Here is a 23,741-nt window from a genome sequence, read left to right on the forward strand (position 1 = left end):
AACAACAACACTGGCTGTTTAGCAGCAGTCCAACCCTACCAGGGCTCCTTGGACATGGAAGGGATGGTTATACCTGTAGGAAATGAAAGAAAGGCTGTAGCAGTAGAGCTTTTTCGAAGGTCTCTGACGAAAAAAGTTACTTGATAAGTGAAACCGCCCTAAATTTCCCAGTGTGGTCCCCACGTTCCCACGTCGTTGGGTAGACGGTCGCCTATGATTTACAGCCAAACGTACGTGCAAACTAGACTCCTCCAGCTCAGCGTCGCCTTCGAGGCCCGCACCCGCCGCACCGCCCTGCGTTGCGAAGCAAGCTCCGGCCCAGCCCCTCAGTGCTGACGAACGTCACCACAAGCCAATGAGTACACTGGGAGTGGGAGCAGCGGGGTTTAGGGGGCGGGATTTCCCGCGCGGCCGCTAGAGGCCTGGAGACGGTGGCGCGGGGTGGCGACGGCGGCGCAGATTAGGGCGGGCTGTGGTCAGCTGCTGTAGGCAGGCGGGTTTAAGAGGTCTGGGCAGCCACTGCGTCTCCTGCCCTCGCCCTCACTCCGCCAAGATGCCGGGGATCGACAAGCTACCCATCGAGGAGACGCTGGAAGACAGCCCCCAGGTGAGGCACAGGCGACTGAGGAAAGAGCTGGCTTGTCTGGTCCCGGGCCTGGCGCCGCTGCCGCAGGTGCTCACCCCGGCCCAGGTGGGCGCTGCCGCCCAGCTCCTTTGCTCGCGATGGGTTGCGGGCGCGAATTGCGCCCAAAGCCCCCGAGACTGGGCCTGCTGCCCGAGGCCCACATGGGCCTTCGTGTCTGGGCTGAGGCTGCAGTGTTAGGACATCGCCCGTGGAGCCCGAACCGCCGTCACTTCACGCGTGGTCCCGGCGGTGAGGTCCGAGTGGGGCTTTCCTTTTATTTGGCAGTAGGTGCGTTTTGAATCACTGTGATGGGTGGTGATAAATCCGGGTCTTCGAACTCTCTTTAAAAGCCTTTTTAGCTGAAAATAGAGAGAGGGGTTTTTTATTTTTGTTTTTGAGGCTCCGCACTCAAACGAGGGAAATGGAGTTTTTCTTCGAGAAGATGCTGAAAGGCTGTTGATTGGCTCGTGTGCGGAGTCTTTTGGGCGCAGCTCGCCATGAGCCCGCGTCCGCACCTCCCCACCCAGCGTGTCCAGTGTTGTGGCCGGGACTGGCCGCTGTCATTCGAACTGGCACTGCGTGTGATGAACGGCGCCTCTGCGGCCCAGGGCCGCTGCACCGCTGCATACAGACTTGGTTCAAATAAGCTCATCGAAATAAAAGCACTGTGTTTTGTGTTCGGTGCTTTGGAGGCTGCTCCAGCACTACGACATTAAAGAAAAACAGTCACATGTTACTTTTTCAATACCCGAGAATAATGTACAAAGCTGCATTTAGAAAAGAAAATATATATATATTGGTGGGAGCTATACCTTGCTTTGATAAACTTCATCCTAAAGCCTATCTTGTACACTGTAACTTAAGCGATACTCGTAGTTGGACACCACTTAGAATGAAGAAAGTTTTCTAACATTCCTATCATTCACTTTGAACTACAATTGCACATGTTTCATGTGACTTAATTTAATATGCCTCCAAAAGAAAGTCTAAAGGGGTTAACTCCCCCTTTCTGGGTGGTAGGTAGTCGTGGATCCTGGAACTTGTGCCAACTTTAAGTGCCAAGTTGAAATTGAGCACTGATTGTACAATTTGCTTTATTTATTTTTTCATTCAGAAACTTATCTTTATATACCTGTTGCCTGCTGTTAATATACTGTTATCAGCCTGTATTGACATAAAGAGAAACTCAGTATCTTGGATTATCTTGACTGCTAGAGTAACCGAATCACATTCTTACTGACTTTCTTGGTATAAATTTTAAAACTATGCTTTAGGTAACATGCAAAAATGTTATGGGCTATACTGATCAGATGCATGTCATTTTACCTTTTTACTGCTAAGAATCAACAGGTTGCCTTACCTTTCTTACCTGGTCTGATTTGTTTGTTTGTTTTTTTATATCCCATAAGTATTACACAGCTCAGAATGGGTTGCATAGTACTCTAGCCATGACTGTGAAGAAGAAATAATCTTTTGACTCTGTTAGTTTATAATTTGAACATAAATTTTTTAAAAAAGCACACATAAACACATGTTGCTTTCAGTTCTACAGTAATGTTTACGAAAGTGTGCTAATTGATATTTTAATTTCTAAAAGCAACAAATTTGAAGTAGGTTATATTTATTTGAAGGAGTTCTGGTAGTGTAGTGGTTACAAATTGGGCTTTTAACCTCAAGGTCAGCAGTTCGAAACTACCAGCTGTTCCATGGGAGAAAGGTGAGGTTCTCTGCTCCCATAAAGATTTACAGCCTCGTAAACCCTGTGCAGGGTCGCTATGAGTCGGAACCGACTCCATGACTCATAACCACCACCACCATATTTATTTGGGACAATTAGTTGAAACACCAGGGATTTAGGGAGGGAAGACACTTAGAGATTATTCTTAGGAAGAAACTGGCAGGATGGGAAGCTGTGGATCTAGGATTCAGGAGATAGGGTTCTAATCCTCACTACTATTATCTTCTGCTTTAGGACCAGTCACTTAACTTCTCTGAACCTCATTATAGATCATGTTGTTAGGTGCCTTAAAGTCACTTCTGACTCATGAAGACTCTGTATAGGGTTTCCTAGGCTACATATCTTTGTGAGAACAGAAAGCCTCATCTTTCTTCTGTGTAGTGGTTGGTGGGTTTGAACTGCTGATCCTGTGGTTAGCAGCCCAGTGCTTATCCCACAGTGCTTGCTGTACTCCTTTTGTTTCTAATTATAAAAATAGTTGTTTGCATCAGAAAAACTGGAAAGTACTAGAAAGAACATACACACACCCAGACACATTCTTGTCATACCCTCAGCGGCAAACCCTTTTAAGTTTGCTTTTTTAAAAAAAATTCTAGTCTTTTTTCCTATATATTTGAATACAGTTGAGATTATATTGTATATAAATTTAATCCTGCCTTTAATTTAACATTATAACTTAAGTATCTTTTCATGTTACTACATTTTGAGTTAAAAAGAATTGAAAGCTGCACCTTTTTCTTTCTGACTTAGCAGTTGTCCCATTGCTGGGCTTTAAGGATTTTCCCAAAGTTTTGCTCCTTTAAATAGGACTGAAAGTAATGCCTTTGGGCATACTTTTTTTTTTTTCTTCAAATTTTAGTTTAGACTACTTACCAAGGATAGAGTCCAAGAAGCAGAGTAACCAAGAGTATGAAAACTTTTAAAGCTCTTGATACAGCAGATACATTGTTTTCTAGATCATGTGATCCTAATAAAAAACAGACTGCAAGTTGCTATGTGGAATTCTGGTGTGGCACTATGGGTTAATGCACTGGACTGCACAGTTGGCTTGAACTGCAAGGTTGGTGGTTCAAACTCACCAACAACTCCTTGGAAATCCTATACAGGATCATTGGATTGGGACTGACTTGACAACACTTAACAACAACCACAAGTTGCTATGCATAAAAGTTAAAGTCAAGGAGTCATAGAAGAATATGCTGAATTACAGTAGTCCTTTTTAGTTCTGATTTATAGTAAGTAGGGAGAATTAGTATAATACGTGAAATTTTTGCAAGTACAAATCCAGTTGACCAATCATAAGCATCTTTATAACTAACTTGCCCAGACCAAACCATTCTGCAAAAGATCACATCATTGAACTCCCATGGGCTTTCTCATTGATATAAGACCCAAGCTTACGGTAGAGTAGCACATCCTCTTGTAGGACTTGGAAGCTCTGTATTGGGAACCCGACTAGAACTCTTTATTTGTATCCTTTTTACTATAATGAATTATTTTAGAACACTTTGTCATGTGTAATGCACACTCAGAAAGTTGTATTCATTTCATTGGAAAAGCTTGACCCATTTGAGAATTTTCTGAATGACAGTGTGGAAAAAAGCTGTTGTTGAGTGCTGTTGAGTCTGTTCTGACTCATAGAGGAAACCTGTGTAGGATTTCTAAAGAGTGACTGGGGAGTTTGAACTGCCGACCTTGTAGTTAGCCATCTAGTGCTTATCCCACAGAGACATACCAGGAGGCCTATATAATGTCTAGGTAGCCTCAAGAGCAAGAAATAATGATTGGCTTGACAACAGGTCGTGAATCAAGCAGCAGGATGAAAACCCTCCAGGATCTTGCTTCAAGAAGAGAAAAAGAATAGTTGATTCTTGGTCAAGAAAATTTATGGCCTGCCCTAGTACTGGTTTTGGAACAGCAGAAGGGGCTACTGGCAAAAGAACAAGGTGCACTCTCAAATATCCCAGACAACACCATGCAATCTCCTCCTTGGGCTGTTTGGGGGAACTTCCTAAAAAATATAAAGGTGACGCAATCTAGACAAGTATAAGAAAGAAAGTAGAAATAACCCCAAATTGTGTGCTCTTAAAAATCCAGTTAGCATCCTCTTCATTGTGAATGAAGAGCTAGCCAAGTTTAGTGGGTTACAGGCACTAATAACTGCAAGGTCAGAAGTTTGAATCCACCAGCCACTCCATGGGAAAAAGATGAGGCTTTGTGCTCCAGTAAAGATTTACAGCCTCAGAGACACTATATGAGTCATTCTGAGTCAGAACCAACTCAACGGCACCACCACTACTATTGTGTTATTTAGGACTGGGATAGGTTGGAAGTGTGATTCTTATGAAGAATCTGACTCTTAGTTGGATAATTCCTGCTACCTAATGGTTAATTCCTATAAAAGGAATTAGACATTTATAAATATGTAGTGTAATTAAACTTATAGAGGGTATTTTTAGCCTAAAAATTGAAACAGGTTTCCCTATTTAAAGCTGGTATCAAGCTCAATGGAGTCCTGGTGTGGCACTATAGGATAACAGCAACGCCAGTGGTCCAAACCCATCAGCCGCTGCTCATAAACCCTATACAAAGTTTCTATGAGTTGGAATCCATTCAATAGCTCTTAACATCAAGCTCAATATTAATAAATTACTCTGAAATGTTGGTTCCTACTCATAGCAACCCTGCACAGGGTTTCCGAGGCTGTATATCTTTACGGGAGCAGAATGCCTTATCTTTCTCCCGTGGAACAGCTGGTAGTTTCAAACTGCTGACCTTGTGGTTCGCAGCCCAATTTGTAACCACTACGCTACAAGAGCTCCATTACTCTGAAATAAGATAGTTAAAATATTTTTACATGTTGGTGATGGTGGTTATGTGCCGTGGAGTCAGTTCTGACTCACAGCGACCCTGTACAGGGTTTCCGGGAGCGGAAAGGCTCATCTTTCTCCCGTGGAACAGCTGGTAGTTTCGAACTACTGACCTTGAGGTTCGCAGCCCAATTCGTTACCACTACACTAGCAGTTCATTGCCATCAAATCAATTTCAACTCATAGTCACTCTGTATAGGGTCTTTGTGGGAGCAGAAAGTTTTATCTGCCTCCCTGTGGGCTCAAACCGCTGACATTGTGGTTCATAGTCCAGTACTTATTGTTTATTGTACAGAGTCACTGCACTCCCCGTTTATACATAGTATACTGTTAATTTAGCCTTAAATATTTTTCATTTGATCTTAGTTTATGTAATTTTTAATTCATACAAATATACCTTTAATGTTCCTTTTACAGTATGTTTGACATAGTTGGAAAATACCTCAGTTTTAATGAAGTGAAACTAAGAACAAGGAACCCTGACATGGGGCTATTAACTATCAAAAAAAAAAAAAGAAAAGTCCCAGGGTAACTTAAATGCTTGACCCTTAACTGGCTGTGATTCACACCCACCCAGCAGTACTGTGGAAGACACAGGCCTGATGATCTGCTTCCATAACAATTACAAAAAAACAAAAAACCCAAATCAACCTCAGTCAAGTTGATTTTGACTCATAGTGGCACCATCGGATAGAATAGAATTGCCCCATGGAGTTTCCAAGGCAGTAATATTTTAGGAGTCCTGATTTGGTGTTACAGGATAAGCACTGGAATACTAACTGTAAGGTCGGTGGTTCAAACACACCAGCTGTCCTCAGAAACCCCATATAGGGTCTCTATGAGTTGGCATTGATTCAACAGCACTTAACAACAATCTTTAAGGAGTTACTGGTGTGCTGCTGTAGGCTAAGCACTGAATCACAAGATTGGTTTGAGCAGCAAGGGCGGCGGTTCAAACTCATCAGCTGCTTCTAGGAAACCAAGTACAGTGTCACTATGAGTTGGAAACGATTCAGTGGCTCTTAGTAACAACAGACTTTATGGAAGCCATGGCACTCAACAACAAGTTTGGGTGTGGCACTGTAGGATAGACACTGTACTTGGCTAACCACAAGGTCGGTGATTGAAACACACCAGCCCCTCCTGGGAAACCCTATACAGAGTCGGTATGAATCAGAACCAACTCAATGGCTGTTAACAACAAGTCTTTATGGAAGCCAACTGCCAGATCTCTCTTCTTTGGAGTGGCTGGTGGGTTCTAACCACCTGTCTTTTGGTTAGCAGCTGAGCACTTAACCACTGTACCACCAAGGTGCATTTCCATGAAGATTACAGCCAAGAAAACCTCATGGAGTAGTTTACCCTCTAATACATGGGGTCTTTTAAGTTGCAAATCAACAGTAAAAACAAACTCAACAACAAAAGAAAACTGATGAAAATGCAGACACACTGACATTCTAATATCCTTGGATTTTTGCTTCCTTTGGAAGAAATAACCTTTTTTGGGGGTTTAATTTATAATGACAGGTAAATTCATTGCTTCTATTTTTTTACAGACAAGGTCTTTACTGGGTGTATTTGAAGAAGATGCTGCAGCAATTTCTAATTATATGAACCAATTGTATCAAGCTATGCATCGGATTTATGACGCACAGGTAAAAATTTAAAGGCTGATTGAATGCTTTTCCTGATTCTTTACTGATTTTTATGATTCTTCATGTCATCCATGAAGACAAAGATAGTATCTATCTTGTTAACTGGCCCTTAGCCCTATGCAGAGGAGTCCTGGTAGCATAGTAGGTAATCAGCTAGGCTGTTGACCGTAAGGTCAGTAGTTTGAATCTACTAATCACTCCACAGAAGAATGATGAGGACTTTTGCTCCTATAAAGATTTACAGCCTCAGAAATCCTTCACAGGGTCACTGTAAGTCAGAACCAGCTTGGTGGTACACAACCATCACCAGCCTTACGCAAGGCTCATAGTAATATTTGTTGAGTGGATGAATGAAAATTAAGTATTTTTTTACCACAGAGTTCATATTTCAGTACATGACTAATGTGTACCTTGTAGCATTACAAAAGCGATAAAGATTAAGTATTTTCTCTAAATACAGTAAGGGTTTTCTTATTGAAAGTCATTGATAGTAAGTAGTCTTTCTTTGCTTAAGACTTGAATGAAAAGTTGATGTTGTCACCAGTATTTTGTCTCATCATGTTTTTATCCCTGTGGAGTATTTTCTCTTCGGTAATGGATTTTAAAGTAGTTTGCCTTTATCTAATTGTTGTTGTTAAGTGCTGTTGAGTCAGTTCCGACCCATAACGATCCTGTATAGGGTTTCCGAGGAGCAGCTGGTGAGCTTGAACTGCTGACCTTGCAGTTCAAACGACTTTGCAGTCTGGCGACTGCACACAGTACCACACCTGGACTCCTTTATCTAGTTAGAACAGGGTAATAAAAATTAGATATTGTAGCTCTAGGTAGGGAGGAAATGAATTGAAGGAGGTTATAATTAGATTTTTTTTTGTTGGTAAAGATTTAAGAGCAACCTGGGTCCCATGATATATTTTCTATGGGGTTAATTAAGTATGCAAGTTTCATTTTCTTTCTCCTTATTTTCTCTTCTTAGATTCCCATTTTCATTATATTCTTAAAAGTAGCTATGATAGTTTTTTTTTTTCTCTTTGTGTTAGGTCTCTTAAGATTTGATTTCTGATAAGAGAGATAATACACAAAAGTAATGTGATTTTTTTTTCATTGTACCCATCATTGAGAAGAAATTTAAACTTAAAAAAAAATCTCCTTTATGTGGCTGTTTTAATATGATATAAATAGATTGGCCACATTTTGGTTGTATGTTACTAAATACTTATCATGGACTAGGGATGGCTAGTCATCAATGTCGACTCTCTGAAAATTTTGCTAAAGTTGCATATAGTTACCTCTGGCTTTAAAAATACTTAATTAAATGGTTAGATTTTATTAACTCAAAAAATGATACAAAACAAAAAAGACCTGGAACATGGCTGATCTTGAGCATTTCCCTCTGATTTGTGTTTCCTGTTAAGAGTGTTTTAGTGGTATTTCCCTTTCCAGTGTTTAATGAGAGGGTTAGAAAACATGTTGTGTGGTATTATATTAAATGAGTAAATATCTTCAGGAGTCCCTGGGTGGTGCAGCAGTTACTGTGCAGAAATGTTGGAGGTTTGAGTTCACTCATAGACTTCTGGGAAGAAAGGCCTCATGATGTACTTCTGGAACAAATCAGCTCTTGGTAGCCGTATGGAGCACAGTTCTTCTCTGACACACAGCACGCGGGATTATTATGAGCTGGTGACTGCTGCTCAGTGGTAACTGGTTTAGGCATCTCCAACCAAAGCTTTTTCTTAATCAGTAATATTATGCTAATTTGATTGCCAATCTTTTCTCTATAGAATGAACTAAGTGCAGCAACACACCTGACTTCAAAACTCCTAAAAGAATATGAAAAGCAGGTAATGTGCATGAAAGTTTTAAAAGCCTGATTTAAAATATGCAGTGATGCAATAACTGTATAGATACACAGGATTTTCTCATCAGGAGTCCTTAAACTTTCCGGGATTTACAGAGGATAATTGTGATAGATAGGCCATTGAAATTTCATCATAGCACTTACATTAAGATAATTTTAACGATTTAATTTTAGACACAAACACAAACATTATCTGAGTTACCTCTCTTCTTTTTACAAAAGTTAGAACTGAGGCTTGCTCAAAATTATGCAACTGGTTCTTGGAGGAACGGAGCTAAAAACCAAGTTTCTTAACTCCTAGTGTGGTGTGAATTTCAGTATACCTTGTTAATTTGTTACTTGGCAAACATTTTAAGTAATGTTTATCAATTCTGTGAATTACATTATTTAATTAAATGACATTTTTAGAGCTGAATCAAAATTTTAGAAGTTTTGTGAAGTTATGTAAAAATGGAAACAATAATGCGGCTTCTCATTCACACACACAAATACCAGCATTGGACCTTGTATTTCATCTCTGTTTCTCACTTGTCAGCGTTTTCCATTGGGGGGTGATGATGAAGTTATGAGCTCTACTTTGCAACAGTTTTCAAAAGTTATAGATGAAGTAAGTGTTCATTTTCTTTTTCTTGAATTAGTGGTCTTTTAATTAATTAAGTTACTCTGGTTGCTTAGCTTTTACTGGGAACTTTTATTATTATGGTTATATGATGAAAGCTGTGTTGTAAAGAATGTTATTTAAAGAGGGACCTTATTTCTACATCCTGGTGACTGCCATAAAGACAGCACTTAACGTGTCTGTTGTCCCAGAATATTTCTATAGTGTGCTGTCTCCTCAGCCCCTGGAACACTTTGATTGTTAATTGATTTAGGCAGGGAGAAAAGAGTTGACATATGAGCTTTATGGTTCTTTTCTTTTGCCAGCAAGCAACATCTTACCTTCAGTCCTTATTATCCTTTTACCTGAAAGTTATTAAATCAAAACTTGATTTCCCAAAGCAGTCATCAAAAGCAAAGAGGAAGAAAGGTGGTGAGGGATGTGGGACAAGTATATACCTGTTTTGTATTAATAAAATGAAAGCTCTGATTTCACTTGAACCAGTAGATCTGTTTGAGATCTTCTTAACTGGAAAAGTAAGTTTTTAAAACATTGTAATAATACTTTGTAGCAAAATATTTCTCATGGAGGTCAATATAATACTTTAGAAAGTAAAAACTTTTTGACTGTTTAATCTTTTGTGCTGTATCCCATAATTTTTAGTGTTCTTTTATATAAAATGTATCTTTCAAAAACTACATTTTGTTTAATTTGCATAAAACTAGTTAAATGTCTCTGTACAGTTAGTTACTTGGCCTTTTTGATTGTTTCTACTAGCTCAGCTCTTGTCATGCTGTACTTTCAACTCAGCTTGCTGATGCCATGATGTTCCCCATTACCCAGTTTAAAGAAAGAGATCTGAAAGGTATTGAAGTTAAGTTTCTGCTAACAGTCATTAGCTATTAGAAAGTCACTGCTTATAAATGGGCATTACTCTATATCTCTACCATATATGACTACAGCCTCTTTCACGTACTTTTACCAGACTCCAGCAATTTATAGGAACTCTTGCGAGGTGTCAAACATATGAGGAATACTGATACGAATAAGATGATTGTTTGCTTGAAAAAATCCAAAGAGGGAAATGGCTTTTATAAATTAGGGAAATGAGTATGGTATAGGTGGGGGTTAGAGGGAAGGTATCAGAAAGGCTTCATCAAGATTGTGACAAAACATTAACAATGAGGAGTTTTCCAGAAGAGAGTTATTTTAGAGGAACTAGAATGTGCAATCATTGCTGATGTCTGATGGCTTTTGGCAGAAAGCAGAGAATACCAGGAAGATGTTTCTTTATGCTTTATTGACTGCAAAGGCATTCGACTACGAGGATCATAACAAACTATGGATAACATTTCAAAGAATGGGAATTCCAGAATAGTTAATGGTGCTCATGATGAACCTGTGCACGGGCTAACAGGCAGTTGTTTGAACAGAACAAAGGGATATTAAATAGTTTAAAATTGAGAAAGGTGTGCACCAGGATTGTATTCTTTTACCATACTTATTCTGTCTGTATGCTGAGCAAATAATCTGAGAAGCTGAAATAGATGAAGATCATATGGTATCAGGGATTGCTCGGGCTCTGTAGGATAAGTACTAGACTACTAGCCACAAGGCTGGTGGTTGAAGGCCACCAGCCAATCCACAGGAGAAAGATGAGGTTTTCTGCTGTCATAAAGATTTACAGCCTCAGAAACTCCATACAGTTGGAACAATATGAGATATGATATGCAGATGAAACAACTTGTTTTCTGGAAGTGAAGAGAACTCAAAATATTTGCTGATGAAGACCCAAGACTAACAGCCTTTAGTATGAATTTTGCCTCAATGTAACGAAAATGAAAATCAAACAACTGGACCAATAAATAACCATGATAAACAGAGGAAAGATTGATGTTATCAAAGGCTTCATTTTGCTTAGATTCTCAATTAACATTCATGGAAGCTGCAGTCAAGAAATCAAATGGTGTATTACATTAGGAAAGTCTGCAAATAAACTTGAAGGTGTCAAGAGCAAGGATGTCATTTTTAGGAACAAGATTTGCCTGACCCAAACCATGGTGTTTTTCAGTTGCTGTATATGTGTGTGAAATCTGGATAATGAATAAGGAAAGCCATTGGATAATTGATCCATTTGAATTATGGCATTGGTGAAAAATATTGAAAGTACCCTGGACTGCCAGATACACAAATTTGTCTTGGAAGAAGTGAAGCCAAAATGTTCCGTAGAAGTAAGGATGGTGTGACTTTGTCATACTTATAGACATGTTGTGAGGAGGAACCAGTCCCTGGAGAAAGGACATCATACTTAGTTAAGTGGAGGGTCAATGAAAAAGAGGAAGAGCCCCAATTCAATTGACTGACACAGTGGCAGCAACAATTGTGAGGATGGCACTGGACCAGGCAGTGTTTTCATCTGTTGTGCATAAGGTTGCTAGGAGTTGGATCCAACTTTATTCACCTAACAACAGCAATAACAACAGAATGTGGAAAGGTATTGGTTGTGGAAATAACTAGCTTGCTGTAAGAATGTAAAGAAACAGTGAGGTTACAAAGTAGGATGTGTTGGGGCATGACAGGAGATGAATCTAGAAATAGATTTTTTGGGACCAGAAATTGGATTTGAATTTATGAACAAGGAGGAGCCAGTGCAGGGTTTGAAGGAGTAGAGAGATATGATCACTATGTTTTTGAAGTGCGGAATAGAGTTGATTTGGTGTCCAGAGGTGGTATTAGAAATGGTGAGTATCCAGTACAGTACAACAAATTCTGACGTGGCATAGTCACAAAGGGATGAAGGGGTATCTGTGGATTTGAGTGGTGGTAGGTAGGGATGCTGGTTCATTTTGCAACCCACTACTTAGTTAACGCACCAGACTGCAAAGCCATTTGAACTACAAGGTCCATGGTTCAAGCTCACCGGTCGCTCCTCGTAACTGACTTAATGGCACTTAACAACAACAACTTAGTAGTTATTGAAAGATTCTCTGGGCAAATTATTGAATGAAAATAGACGTCATCAAGAGAAAATACAGAGTCACTGTACCAAAAGGAAATGGTTAATGTTCAACACTTTCAAGAGGTAGCATATGATCAAGAGCCAATGATACTGAAGGAGGAAGTCCAAGGTACATTAAATGAATTGGCAAAGAACAAGGCACCAGGACTTGATGGAATAAAAATTGAAATCTTTCAAGAAAGTGATGCGGCACAGGAGGCACTCACTCATCTCTGCCAAGAAATTTGGAAGATTACTATCTGGCTGATTGATTGGAACAGATCCATATTTGTGTCCATTCCAAAGAGAGGTGACCCAACAGAATGGGGAAATAATTGGACAATCTCTTTGATATCCCATGCGAATAAAGTTTTACTAACGGTAATACAAAAACGGCTGCAAGCATACATTGATAGAGAACTTCCAGAGGTTCAAGCTGGATTTAGAAGAGGCTGTGGAACGAGGGATATAATTGCTGATGTGCAATGCATCTTGGCTGAAAGCAGAGAATATCAGAAAGATGTTTACCTGTGCTTTATTGACTATGCAAAGGCTTTCAATTATGTGGATCTTTACAAGCTATGGACAATATTGCAAAGTATTAATATACTGGAACACTTAATTGTGCTCATGAGGAATCTGTACCTGGACCAAGAAGCAGTTGTTTGAACAAAACATGGGAAATTCTGTCTGTATGCTGAGCAAATAATCTGAGAAGCTGGGTTATATGAAGAAAAACATGGCATCAGGATTGGAGGAAGACTCATTAACAACCTGCGATATGCAGATGATACAATGTTGCTTGCTGAGAGTGAAGAGGACTGAAAACATTTACTGATGAAGATCAAAGAGCACGGCCTTTGGTATGAATTACATCTCAATGTAAAGAAAACAAAAATCCTCACTACTGGACCAATAAACAACATTCTTATTAACAGAGAAACTATTGAACTTGTCAAGGACTTCATTCATCTTGGATCAACTATCCACACTCACGGAAGCTGCAGCAGTCAAGAAATCAAATGTTGTATTGCATTAGGCAAATCTGCTGCACAATACCTTTTTAAAGTGTTGAAGAGCAAAGATTTCAACTTGAGGACTAAGGTGTACCTGACTCAAGCCATGGTATTTCCAATAACCTCATACACATGTGAGAGCTGGACAGTGAATAAGGAAGACCGTAGAAGAATTGATGCTTTTGAGTTATGGTTTTGGAGGAGAATATTGAAAGTGCCATGGGCTGCCAAAAGAACCAATAGATCTGTTTTGGAAGAAGTGCAGCCAGAGTGCTCCTTGGAGGCCATGATGGCCAAACTTCATCTCTCACACTTTGGACATATTGTCAGGAGGGACCGGTCACTGGAGGAAGATATCATGTTTGATAAGGTGGAGGGTCAGAGAAAAAGAGGAAGACCCCCAGATGGATTGGCCAGGTGGCAGCATCGATGGACTCAAACGTGGCAACAGTAGTGAGGTTGGCCCAGGATCAGGCCGTGTTTCATTCTGCTTTGCATAAGATTGCTATGAATTGGTACCGATTCAATGGCACCTAAACAACAACAACTTAGTAGTTTGGGTTTTGTTTTTATTTATTTGGGATTACTGAGAGCTTTATGGAATTGGCTCTGCTTTCTCACTATTTGCAGTCTTCCACAGTCATAACAAACTTATTTACAAAATTTGTAGGAAAAAAAAAGAAAACACTGAACCAGTCGACCAGTGGAAGTATTGCATTTATATGTGGAATTAAAGACATTAAGTATTTTAGATATGGAGTCAGTTACTGCGGTGATTCTCAGGAATGGTCATTTCCAAGATCGAGAAATAGATATTTCCCTTCACAATCTAAGGGAAATGAGTGTCATATTATATTGACAAAATGTTCTTTATTTCTTATTCAGCATTTTAACTTTCTAAAGTTATATATGAAAAAAATGAAGTAATACATTGGATTCTGTCACTAAGTTAATACTATATTTCTTAGCATTTGTAGGGAATATTATTAATACTTGTTTTTATTTCATTATACAAATTTATAGCAAGTAGATTTTCTGGTGGTATAATTGTTGCTCATGGTAATGTTCTACAGACTAACTTTGAGAATAATACAGAATAACTTACCCACCTTGGAAGTATGAAATAATATGTGGGGTTTTAATTATAGCTTAAGCTGCAATTAAAAGTTTTCTAAACAAAATTAAAGATGACTATTTAATAAATTTGGTAAACTGAAATTATTTTTGAACTTTTTCAGAAATATTGACATTAAAGGAAGTGTTTCAGATTGCTAGTAATGGTAAGCCCTGAATACTGTGCCCATGTATTTCATGTAAAAATCCATTTATCATATAACTGTTGGTCAGATTTAATCAGCTAAATGAAAAAAAAAGTACTTTAAAGCTTAAATGAACATTATTTAAATCAGTGTTGTTACTTAAATTGCACTGTTTACATTACAAGAAATTTTAAAACGAAATTAAATCAATCTTATAGTTTATTATCTTCATAACACCCAAGGAAATGGTGTAATTATTTTTCCTTCTTTGTTTTTCTGTTTATTTAAAATTTTCTTTAAGGAGCATTTTATACTTTTGTGATAAGAATTACTTTCTAAGAATTTCATTGGACTACAGTTTCCTTGTAAAAATTTACTAACCTGGTAAATGGAAACTTAAGGTAGGGGGCAGTTGGCCATGAGGGACATGTGGATAGAGTAATCATATAGTAGAAAATTTTCATCTTGTTTTATTCCATTTGCAGAAAGTTGCTCATTTAGACTATTTAACACATTTACATTTTGTAAAGACTGTCTTTAACAGCCAATTTTGTTTTCCAGATCATGATGCTGCAATTAACAGATACAGCCGATTGTCTAAAAAAAGAGACAATGACAAGGTGTGATGCATACTTAATCCTTCACTATTACTGTTAGGGCCTTTTTCATGAGGTGGTCTAGGTTTTCCTCCACAAAAATAGTAACTCATAGGTACTTAGTATGGTTTTGCCATCTTATTCCTAGTGTATTTTTTCCTTCTAGCTATTTTAAAGCCTTTGTAAAATAAGGCAGAATATTAATAAATGGATAATTGTTTGCTTCTTGGAACAAAGTATACTTCTGTGATAATTTGATACATTATAAGTAAATATAACTATCACAGAAGTAAAATTGATGCCCATTATATGACATTTCCTTTTTTTTGCATTTTGATAACATTGCTTTCGTTCTGGTTTTAAATGATCACCTATGTATGAAGAATTGTCTTTGAAGATAGAGTAGTATTGAAGTTGAATTGTCCCTACATAATTCAGTGAAATTTTGTTATGAGGACTTCCTCATTTACAGAAAACACATTTTTTGATATTTCTTCATGTAGTAAAATATAGAAATATTACACTATATTGAAGAGTGATTTCGTAGAGTAAACATCAAAGAACAGGTTCATCTGGGTGTTCCTTAATATCATCTCTCCATCTAGGGCCTAACCCAAGGATTGACCAGATGTTTGTGGGTGAGGTGATCTCTTGGTCTAGGAGTTTTGATGTAGCTTTGGCTGCATCTGCTGATCGGGACACAGTGAGCACTGCTGGGAATCCATGGGGAATCCATGAATGGGTGGGGCTTGCTATACACCAACTACTGTGACACAGTAAAGGGAATGTTTCTCACACAAAGCTCAGTGCAAAGATCTTATTTACCATCAATTTGAGAAGTCTAAAAGAAAGTATTTTGAATATAGCTACTAGACCTCTTTTAGATAATCTTGTGTTTCAAGTGACTTCCATAAAATGAAAAAAAAATTTTTTTACTGTATTTTTTGTGGGGGTAGAGTGGGTAGGTAGAAGTAAGGAGTAAGTTAGGGTTAGCCCTATGGCTAGGCCTAGGACTTGGTGTATTATTAGAATTATGGTTAGGACTAGGGTTAGTGTTAAGAGTAAGGAATGAGTTAGGGCTAGGGATAATGTTAAGGGTGAGGATTGGGCTAGGGCGAGGAATAAGTCTTGGACTAGTTTTTAAGGTTACAATTAGGCTTTTATTTTTTTTCTTGAAATTGGATTTCCTTTTCATTTGGAAGTTCTGTAACTACATTATTCCCTCTTTTTATTTTTGTTATACAAATGTATCTCTCATTTTTCTCTTCAGTCTTATGTTAGGTGGTTGTTAGGTGCTGTGGAGTCAATACCGACTTACAGTGTCCCTTTGCACTACAGAACAAAACACTGTCTGGTCCCACTGCAACCTCATAATGGTTGCTATGCCTGAGCCCACTGATGCTCCCACTATGCCAATCCGTCTTGTTGGGGTCTTCCTCTTTTTCTCTGATGCTCCCCTTTACCAAACATGATATTCTTCTCCAGTGACTGGTCCCTCCTGACAATATGTCCAAAGTATGAGAGATGAAGTTTGGCCATCCTGGCCTCCAAGGAGCACTCTGGCTGCACTTCTCCCAACACAGATCTGTTAGTTCTTGTGGCAGCCCATGGCACTTTCAATATTCTCCTCTAACACCACAACTCAAAGGCATCAATTCTTCTGTGGTCTTCCTTATTCACTGTTCAGCTTTCGCATGCATATGAGGTTATTGAAAATACCATGGCTTGGGTCAGGCACACCTTAGTCTTCAAACTGTTATCTTTGCTCTTCAACACTTTGAAAAGGTCTTGTGCAGCAGATTAGTCCAATGCAATATGTTGTTTGATTACTAACTGCCATGGGTGTTGATGGTTGATATGAACCAAATGAACTCTTTGACAACTTCAATCTTTTCTCTATTTATCTTGATATTATTTATTGGTCCAGTGGTGAAGACTTTTGTTTTCTTTACATTGACGTGCAACCCATACTGAAGGCTGTGGTATTTGATCTTCATGAGTCAATATTTTAAGTCCACTTCGCTTTCAGCAAGCAGGGTTGTATCATCTACGTATCACAGGTTGTTAATGAGTATTCCTCATATCCTGATGCCACGTTTTTCTTCATATGATCCAGCTTCTTGAATTATTTGTATACAGAATGAATAGTTATGGTATTGAAATAAGTCTTACAGGTGAATTTTACTTTGCATACTTCTATACCTGTGTAAAGCCTAGGTGATAACTGTCATTATATGAGTTTCAACTTGTTGTCTGCTATTGTTGGTTCTGTGTCCAGAGAACTCCCATTAGTATTTTTTGTAACATTGGTCTGATTTTTCAAGTTCTTTTAATTTCTGTTGGTCTGAAAATGACCTAATTATGTTGTCGTATTTGTTGGACAGTTGTACTGGATATATGATTCTTGGCTGGCAATTTGTTTCTTTCAGAATTTTATATATGCCATTCCATTGTATTCTTGCCTTCATGGTTACTTCTGAGAAATCACAGCTTAGTCTTATTGGTGGTGGTGGTGGTGGTGGTTATGTGCCGTGGAGTTGGTTCCAACTCATAGCAACCCTCTACAGGGTTTCTGAGGCTGTAAATCTTTATGGGAACAGAAAGCCTCATCTTTCTCCCACCTAACAGCTGGTAGTTTTGAACTGCTGACCCTGAGGTTAAAAGCCCGATTTGTAGCCAGTATGCTACCAGATCACCTATGCTGCTTTTAGGATTCTTTCCTTGTCTTTGGTTTTAAAACTTTGATTATAATATATTATAATATGTTTTGGTGATTTTTCTGTTGGGGTCTATCCTGTTTCGAGTTTGTTCAACTTTCTGACTGTCTTCTTGTCTTTCATGAGGTTGGAGAAGTTTTCTTCCAATAACTTTCAGTATTCTCTATGGGTTTTTTTCATCTTTTCCTGTTCTGCAATTCTATCCCATGTAAGTTATTCCTCTTGATTGTTGTTAAGTGCCATCATTCAGTTCTGACTCATAGTGACTCTGTATAGGGTTTCTGAGGAGTGGTTGGTGGGCTTGAACTGCTGACTTTATAGTTAGTACTCCAGTGCTTATCCTACAGCATCACACCAGGACTCCACTCCTTTTTATAGTGTCTCACATAAATCTTAGGCTTTCTTCAGATTTTTTTTTTTATTCTTTTTTTATGATTATTCCTCTTGCAGATGAATATTGAGGGATTTTTCTTCAAGTTCAGTAATTTGGTCTTTCATTGATTCAATTCTGTTTTTTTATCCTTTCTGTGTATTATCTATTTCTGATGTCTTAGTGTTAATTTTCTTACTTTCTAATTGCTTTTTTTTATGGTTCCCATTTTTTTCCAATTATTTTGTCACTTTGTTTCCTGAAGTTTTTCATAGTTTTCTTGTCTATATATATTTTTTATTTCATTTGTTGTTTTCTCTATTTTTATCACAAGCCATTGAATTTGCCTAATGAGCATTCTTTAAATTCCTTATCAGGTAGTTCTGATGCCATTATCTGGTATTATATTTTCTGACTCTGTATTTTGGTCACTTGTTTAAATTACTCTGTGTTGGTTTTTTTTATGTATTGAAAAAAAAATTTATATTTAGAATTAGCCAACTGGACTCAGTTTAGGTGATTCTAATTTTCTTGGCAACATCCAGAGCATCATAGTCAGGAGCCAGTGGAACATATGCCTTCTTTTCTCCATCAGGCCTGATGAAGGGGTTGACCTTGGCTACATCAGTGTCATAGAGCTTCTTCACAGCCTGTTTGATCTGGTGCTTGTTGGCAACAAGCGTGTTGTTATCTTCAATCTTCTTCATGGCTGACTCAGTAGTCAAGGGGAACCTGATGATGGCATAGGGGTCAAGCCATAATTCTCCTGGGTGCACTCTTCTGAGAGGATATTTGGGCTGCCTTCATAGCCTTAGTATGTTGGCCCACCTGGAGGTGGGTAAAGTGCAGGTCTTCTTTTTTGTGTTCCTGTGGACGCCTTTCAGCACTGCCTTCTTGGCCTTCAATGCTGTTGCTTTGGCTTCAGCTTTGGGAGGGGCAGGTACTTCCTTCTTTGCTTTTGATGCCATCAAAGTAGAAAGGCCTGTCTTGCTTCTTTATGTGAGGTTAAATTGTCTGTTTTCTCCAAGACACTGTGGTGTCATATTTATATTTAGTTGATGCCTGTATACTGATATATTCTCAGGCACTCACTACCTGTTTCCTGACGGATGTGGTAGAGACCAGAAGTGGGAATGCAGTTAGTTTTTTGTTACTGTGTAGTGTAGGTCAGGGCAAGCTCAATGGGCCTTCTTCAGAAGCACATGCACTTTGCTTGGCATCCAACCCCAGGCAGAGCAGAGGCTGCATGGGAAGAGTGCCACTAGCTGCTGGGTTGGTGGGGGTTGGGACCACCCACATCCCTGGCTACCAGGAGGACACAGGAACAAGGAAGAACTGCATTACCTTACCACCAACCTCCAACCTCATCCTGTGCCTTCAGGCCATTGTATAAATTGTTGTTTAGCACCATCAAGTCAGTTACAACTCATAGCGAACTCCTATAGGGTTTCAGAGGAGCAGCTGGTAGATTTTAACTGCCTGCCTTCAGTTCAAACTGACCTTACAGTCCAGTGCTTATCCTGTCAGTAACCACTTGCAGAAGCTCAAGATGGCCATGCCATGCTACACCAGCCCACAGTCCACCTGTTTTTCTTCTCGTTGCTCCCATTCAGCATCCTCTTCCACTGGGCACTCAGTCCACTTCTCCGCCTTACACTGGAAATGCTTAGTGTGCCAGCATCACTTTTGTATCTGTTTCACTTGGTCTCTCATGTCTTTGTTGCAGAGGATCAACTCAGTGCATCTGCTTATTCCACCATCTTGCCTAGGACCCTCCTTTCCAGTTATGATTTTAGTTTATAGATAATTTACTGGTTAAAATACATGCATTTTGAAACATACGTTACTTAGCTACTTTGCCCTAGAGAAGTAGCTAGAGATTCTCGGTTTAAAATTTGGTACATTTTACAATGATTCTTCTAGGTATTTGTTGGGAGGGAACCCCAAAACCTCTTTTCCTGAATGCCATTTCATTAAAAATACTGAGTGCCTATAATATGTAAAGCAGGATGTTGAATGCCAAGAAGGAACAAAACTGATAGCAGCCTTCCTGGGCAGGCATGTGCTTGGCTGAAGAGAAGGCAGTGAGTAAAATGCAGTCATAGTTATCTTTACAGTGCGCTGAGAATAGAGCACAGGGAACACAGCAGTGAGCTTTCATGGGTGAATTGGAAAAGTTTACACTTTTAGGAGGTGACATTAGTATTGCATCTTGAAGGATTAATTGACTTGGGGAAGATCTTCTTGGAAAAAAGGCACATGCTTTCTTTTAGTGGTTTACGAGCACTGGCTCTGCAGTCAGATAGCTTGTGGGCAAATATCACCTCTACCGCTTCATTTTCCTGAGAAATTGCAACAAGTTACATACCTTCAACCCTTATCTCCCTATCAGAGATCTCCAGTGATGGTGAAGATGAAATGAAATATAATACATGATAGTACCTGGTTTATAGGAAGTTTTCAATAAATTGTAACAATTATGATAGAAAGATAATCATTTCAGTGTGTCAGGGGCATAAAATGTATTAGGGGAGGAATGGCAGAGGTGATAAGAAATAAGTAGCTTGGAGCTAAAAGTATTACTAAGTTAATGATTTTGAAATTTATTTTAGAGGGAGTGGGCAGTCTCCAAACAACTGTAGGTAGTTGAGTAATACAATGCAATTGTGTAAAGAACAGAAATATGAAGTTCCAGAAATGGAAATGTGAAGGGGACAAAACTAGAGGAGATCCAGTTAGAAGGTATTCGCATGATTTGCAAAGACAAATGAGGGTCTAAACTAAGGTTGTTACTTGAAGTGCAGAGGTGGAAATATTCTGGATAGTCATTTCATAAGTAGGATTGGCAGACTTTTGATAGGAAGATGAATGGAAAATGAGTCAGGTTTTTAAAATGATGATGGATGCTGGAGTAACTAAGAAAACTTAAAAACATAAGTGGAAGAGCAGGTTTGTGGGGGAGATATTTTGTACAGTTTTAGCACTTATACACACACATATACATATGTACACATATACCACACAATACACACATAAACACATAAAGAGCTCTGGTGGAGATGTGCTGCTTCTGCACTTTGCTGAGCAAGAGCAGATGAAAAGTTGGGAGGTTGATGGAATATTGTTAGTATTTAATGACATTCAAGGAATAGCAAGAAAGAGTTCAGTACTTATTACATCTTTGTTGTTGTTGTTAAGTGTTGTCAAGTTGGTTCCAATTTATAGCAATCCTATGTAGGGTTTCGAGGAGCAGCTGGTGAATTTGAACTGCTTACCTTGTGGTCTAGTGCAATATCCACAGCACCACACCAGGACTCCTTAAAATGGGGTAATTGATAGTAATATAGTAAGTTATCCTCAGATTATGAACATCCAATTTAAAGGAGCTCTAGTAGCCTGGTGGTTATGAATTGTGCTGCTAACCTCAAGGTCAAGCAGTTTGAAACTATCAGCCGTTCCACGGGAGAAAGATGAGGCTTTCTGCTCCTATTGAGATTTACAGCCTCGGAAACCCTATGCAGGGTCATAACCACCACCACCATCACACTTGCCCTTTAATATTATGTAAATTTGCCCTCACATTCAAACAACTGAATCATTCCCTACCTGCTTCAAAGTCTTGATCACAATCACTTTCTCTTACTGCATGAGCAGCTTTTAAATCATGGGAGAGGCTTCAAGCCTTCTCTTGTGCTGAAAAACAAAACAAAACCAACTACCATCGAGTCGATTCCAACACATAGTGAGTGACCTTAAATATAAGACAGAAGAGAGCTGCCCCTAAGAGTTACGGAGACTACATCTTTATGAGAGCAAACAACCTCATCTTTCTCCCATGAAATAACTGGTTACAAGCCAACCTTGGATTAACAGTCCAACACTTAACCTCCTGTGCCACCAGGCCTCCTTTCTTGCAGTAAAGTAAGGCTAAATAAATAAGAACCATATTTAGGCTTAAAGACACATGAAGAATGGATCTTGTTTATAACTCAGGGACTACCTGTACAAGAAAATCAGCTAATACTTTGAAGGATTTCTGATGTATCAGAAAACAGTAATGCATTGCAAATTGCTGGTGACTGACCTTTTCCTTTAATATGCTCATACCCACAACTGAAGATAATCAAAAGATAATTAATAGAATTTTTTATCTTTTTGTTCAAAAGGTGAAATATGAATTAACAGAAGATGTGTACACTTCCAGAAAAAAACAACACCAGACCATGATGCATTATTTTTGTGCATTAAATACTCTTCAGTACAAGAAGAAAGTAGCATTGTTAGAACCTCTGCTTGGGTACATGCAAGCTCAGGTGAATGCTGTACTAAATTTTGGATTATAACTGTTGTGAAAACCTTCTGTCAATTTTGATGTTTGTGTTAAATGCAGGGTATTACACACTAGTAAGATACTCATTTGTAACGGTGTTTTAAACAGTAATTTAAAAATATAATACTGTTATACAGAAGTTAGGGAGAATGGTTGTCATTGCAAAGGAAGATTTCAAATATTTTCAGACCACTGAAACTACTTAGACTTTGCCCATCACAGATGGGGATAGGGAACAGATAGCTTAATAAAATCCTAGAGTTGCACCTGTAGTTGGCGCCTCCACTCTTGTTTGTTTCATGTTGTTGTTGTAAAGTGCTGTCAAGTTGGCTCCTATTCAAAGCAACTCTGTAGGGTTTCCGAGAAGCAGTTGATGGTTTTGAACTGCCAGCCTTGTGGCTAGCAGTCCAGTGCTTATCCTTCAGCCCCACATTAGCACTTCATACCAGGTATGAAAGAGAACAGACAGGTTTGAATTTGTTCCATGTGCCTCTTTAAGTTTCTGAGTGAAATGGTTCAGTGAACTCCAGAATGCCCAAAGAGGCACATATCAGGAAGGAGATTAGAAAATAAAGTGTTGGTTAATATAAAGCAAGATAATATTGGTGGTGGGTGGTGGTTATGTGCATGCAGTCGGTTCTGACTCTTAGTGACCCTGTACAGGGTTTCCAAGGCTGTAAATCTTTACGGGAGCAGAACGCCTCGTCTTTCTCCTGCGGAACAGCTGGTAGTTTTGAACTGCTGACCTTAAGGTTTGCAGCCCGATTCATAACCACTATGCTACCAGAGCTCCTTAAGATAATATTGTTAGTCCCTTAATCAAGAATTAAAAGAAATTGGAACATCCCTTCAAATATGTGGATGTGTGTTATCCCTTAGAAACGAAGACAAAAGAACCCCAAACACATTACCATGGAGTTAATTCTCATTTATAGCAACCTTGTATAGAGTTTCCCAGACAGAATCAGTATGGTACCAGACAGCCTCATTTTCTTCCCTTGGAGTGGCTGGTGGGTTTGAACCACCAACCCTGTAGTTAGTAGAGCAGTGCCTAACCCACAGCATCACCAGATTACCTTTCATTAGATATAGAACTTATTTATCTTTGTAGCAA

General features: G+C 38.9%; 1 protein-coding gene across 1 annotated transcript in view; it reads left to right on the forward strand.

The window, feature by feature from the left end:
- Nucleotides 1–419: 419 nt before the first annotated feature.
- Nucleotides 420–23,741, forward strand: part of APPL1 (adaptor protein, phosphotyrosine interaction, PH domain and leucine zipper containing 1) — a 38,863-nt gene continuing 15,541 nt past the window's right edge. The window contains exons 1-8 of the mRNA XM_006862065.1: nucleotides 420–607; nucleotides 6,790–6,888; nucleotides 8,667–8,726; nucleotides 9,279–9,350; nucleotides 10,119–10,206; nucleotides 14,594–14,635; nucleotides 15,176–15,234; nucleotides 22,464–22,610. Coding sequence (XP_006862127.1) covers nucleotides 554–607; nucleotides 6,790–6,888; nucleotides 8,667–8,726; nucleotides 9,279–9,350; nucleotides 10,119–10,206; nucleotides 14,594–14,635; nucleotides 15,176–15,234; nucleotides 22,464–22,610 — 621 coding nt within the window. The 5' untranslated portion in view covers nucleotides 420–553. The remainder of the gene's footprint in view (nucleotides 608–6,789; nucleotides 6,889–8,666; nucleotides 8,727–9,278; nucleotides 9,351–10,118; nucleotides 10,207–14,593; nucleotides 14,636–15,175; nucleotides 15,235–22,463; nucleotides 22,611–23,741) is intronic.

Source organism: Chrysochloris asiatica, unplaced genomic scaffold, assembly GCF_000296735.1.
Source record: "Chrysochloris asiatica unplaced genomic scaffold, ChrAsi1.0 scaffold00046, whole genome shotgun sequence".
Classification (NCBI taxonomy): Eukaryota; Metazoa; Chordata; class Mammalia; order Afrosoricida; family Chrysochloridae; genus Chrysochloris; species Chrysochloris asiatica.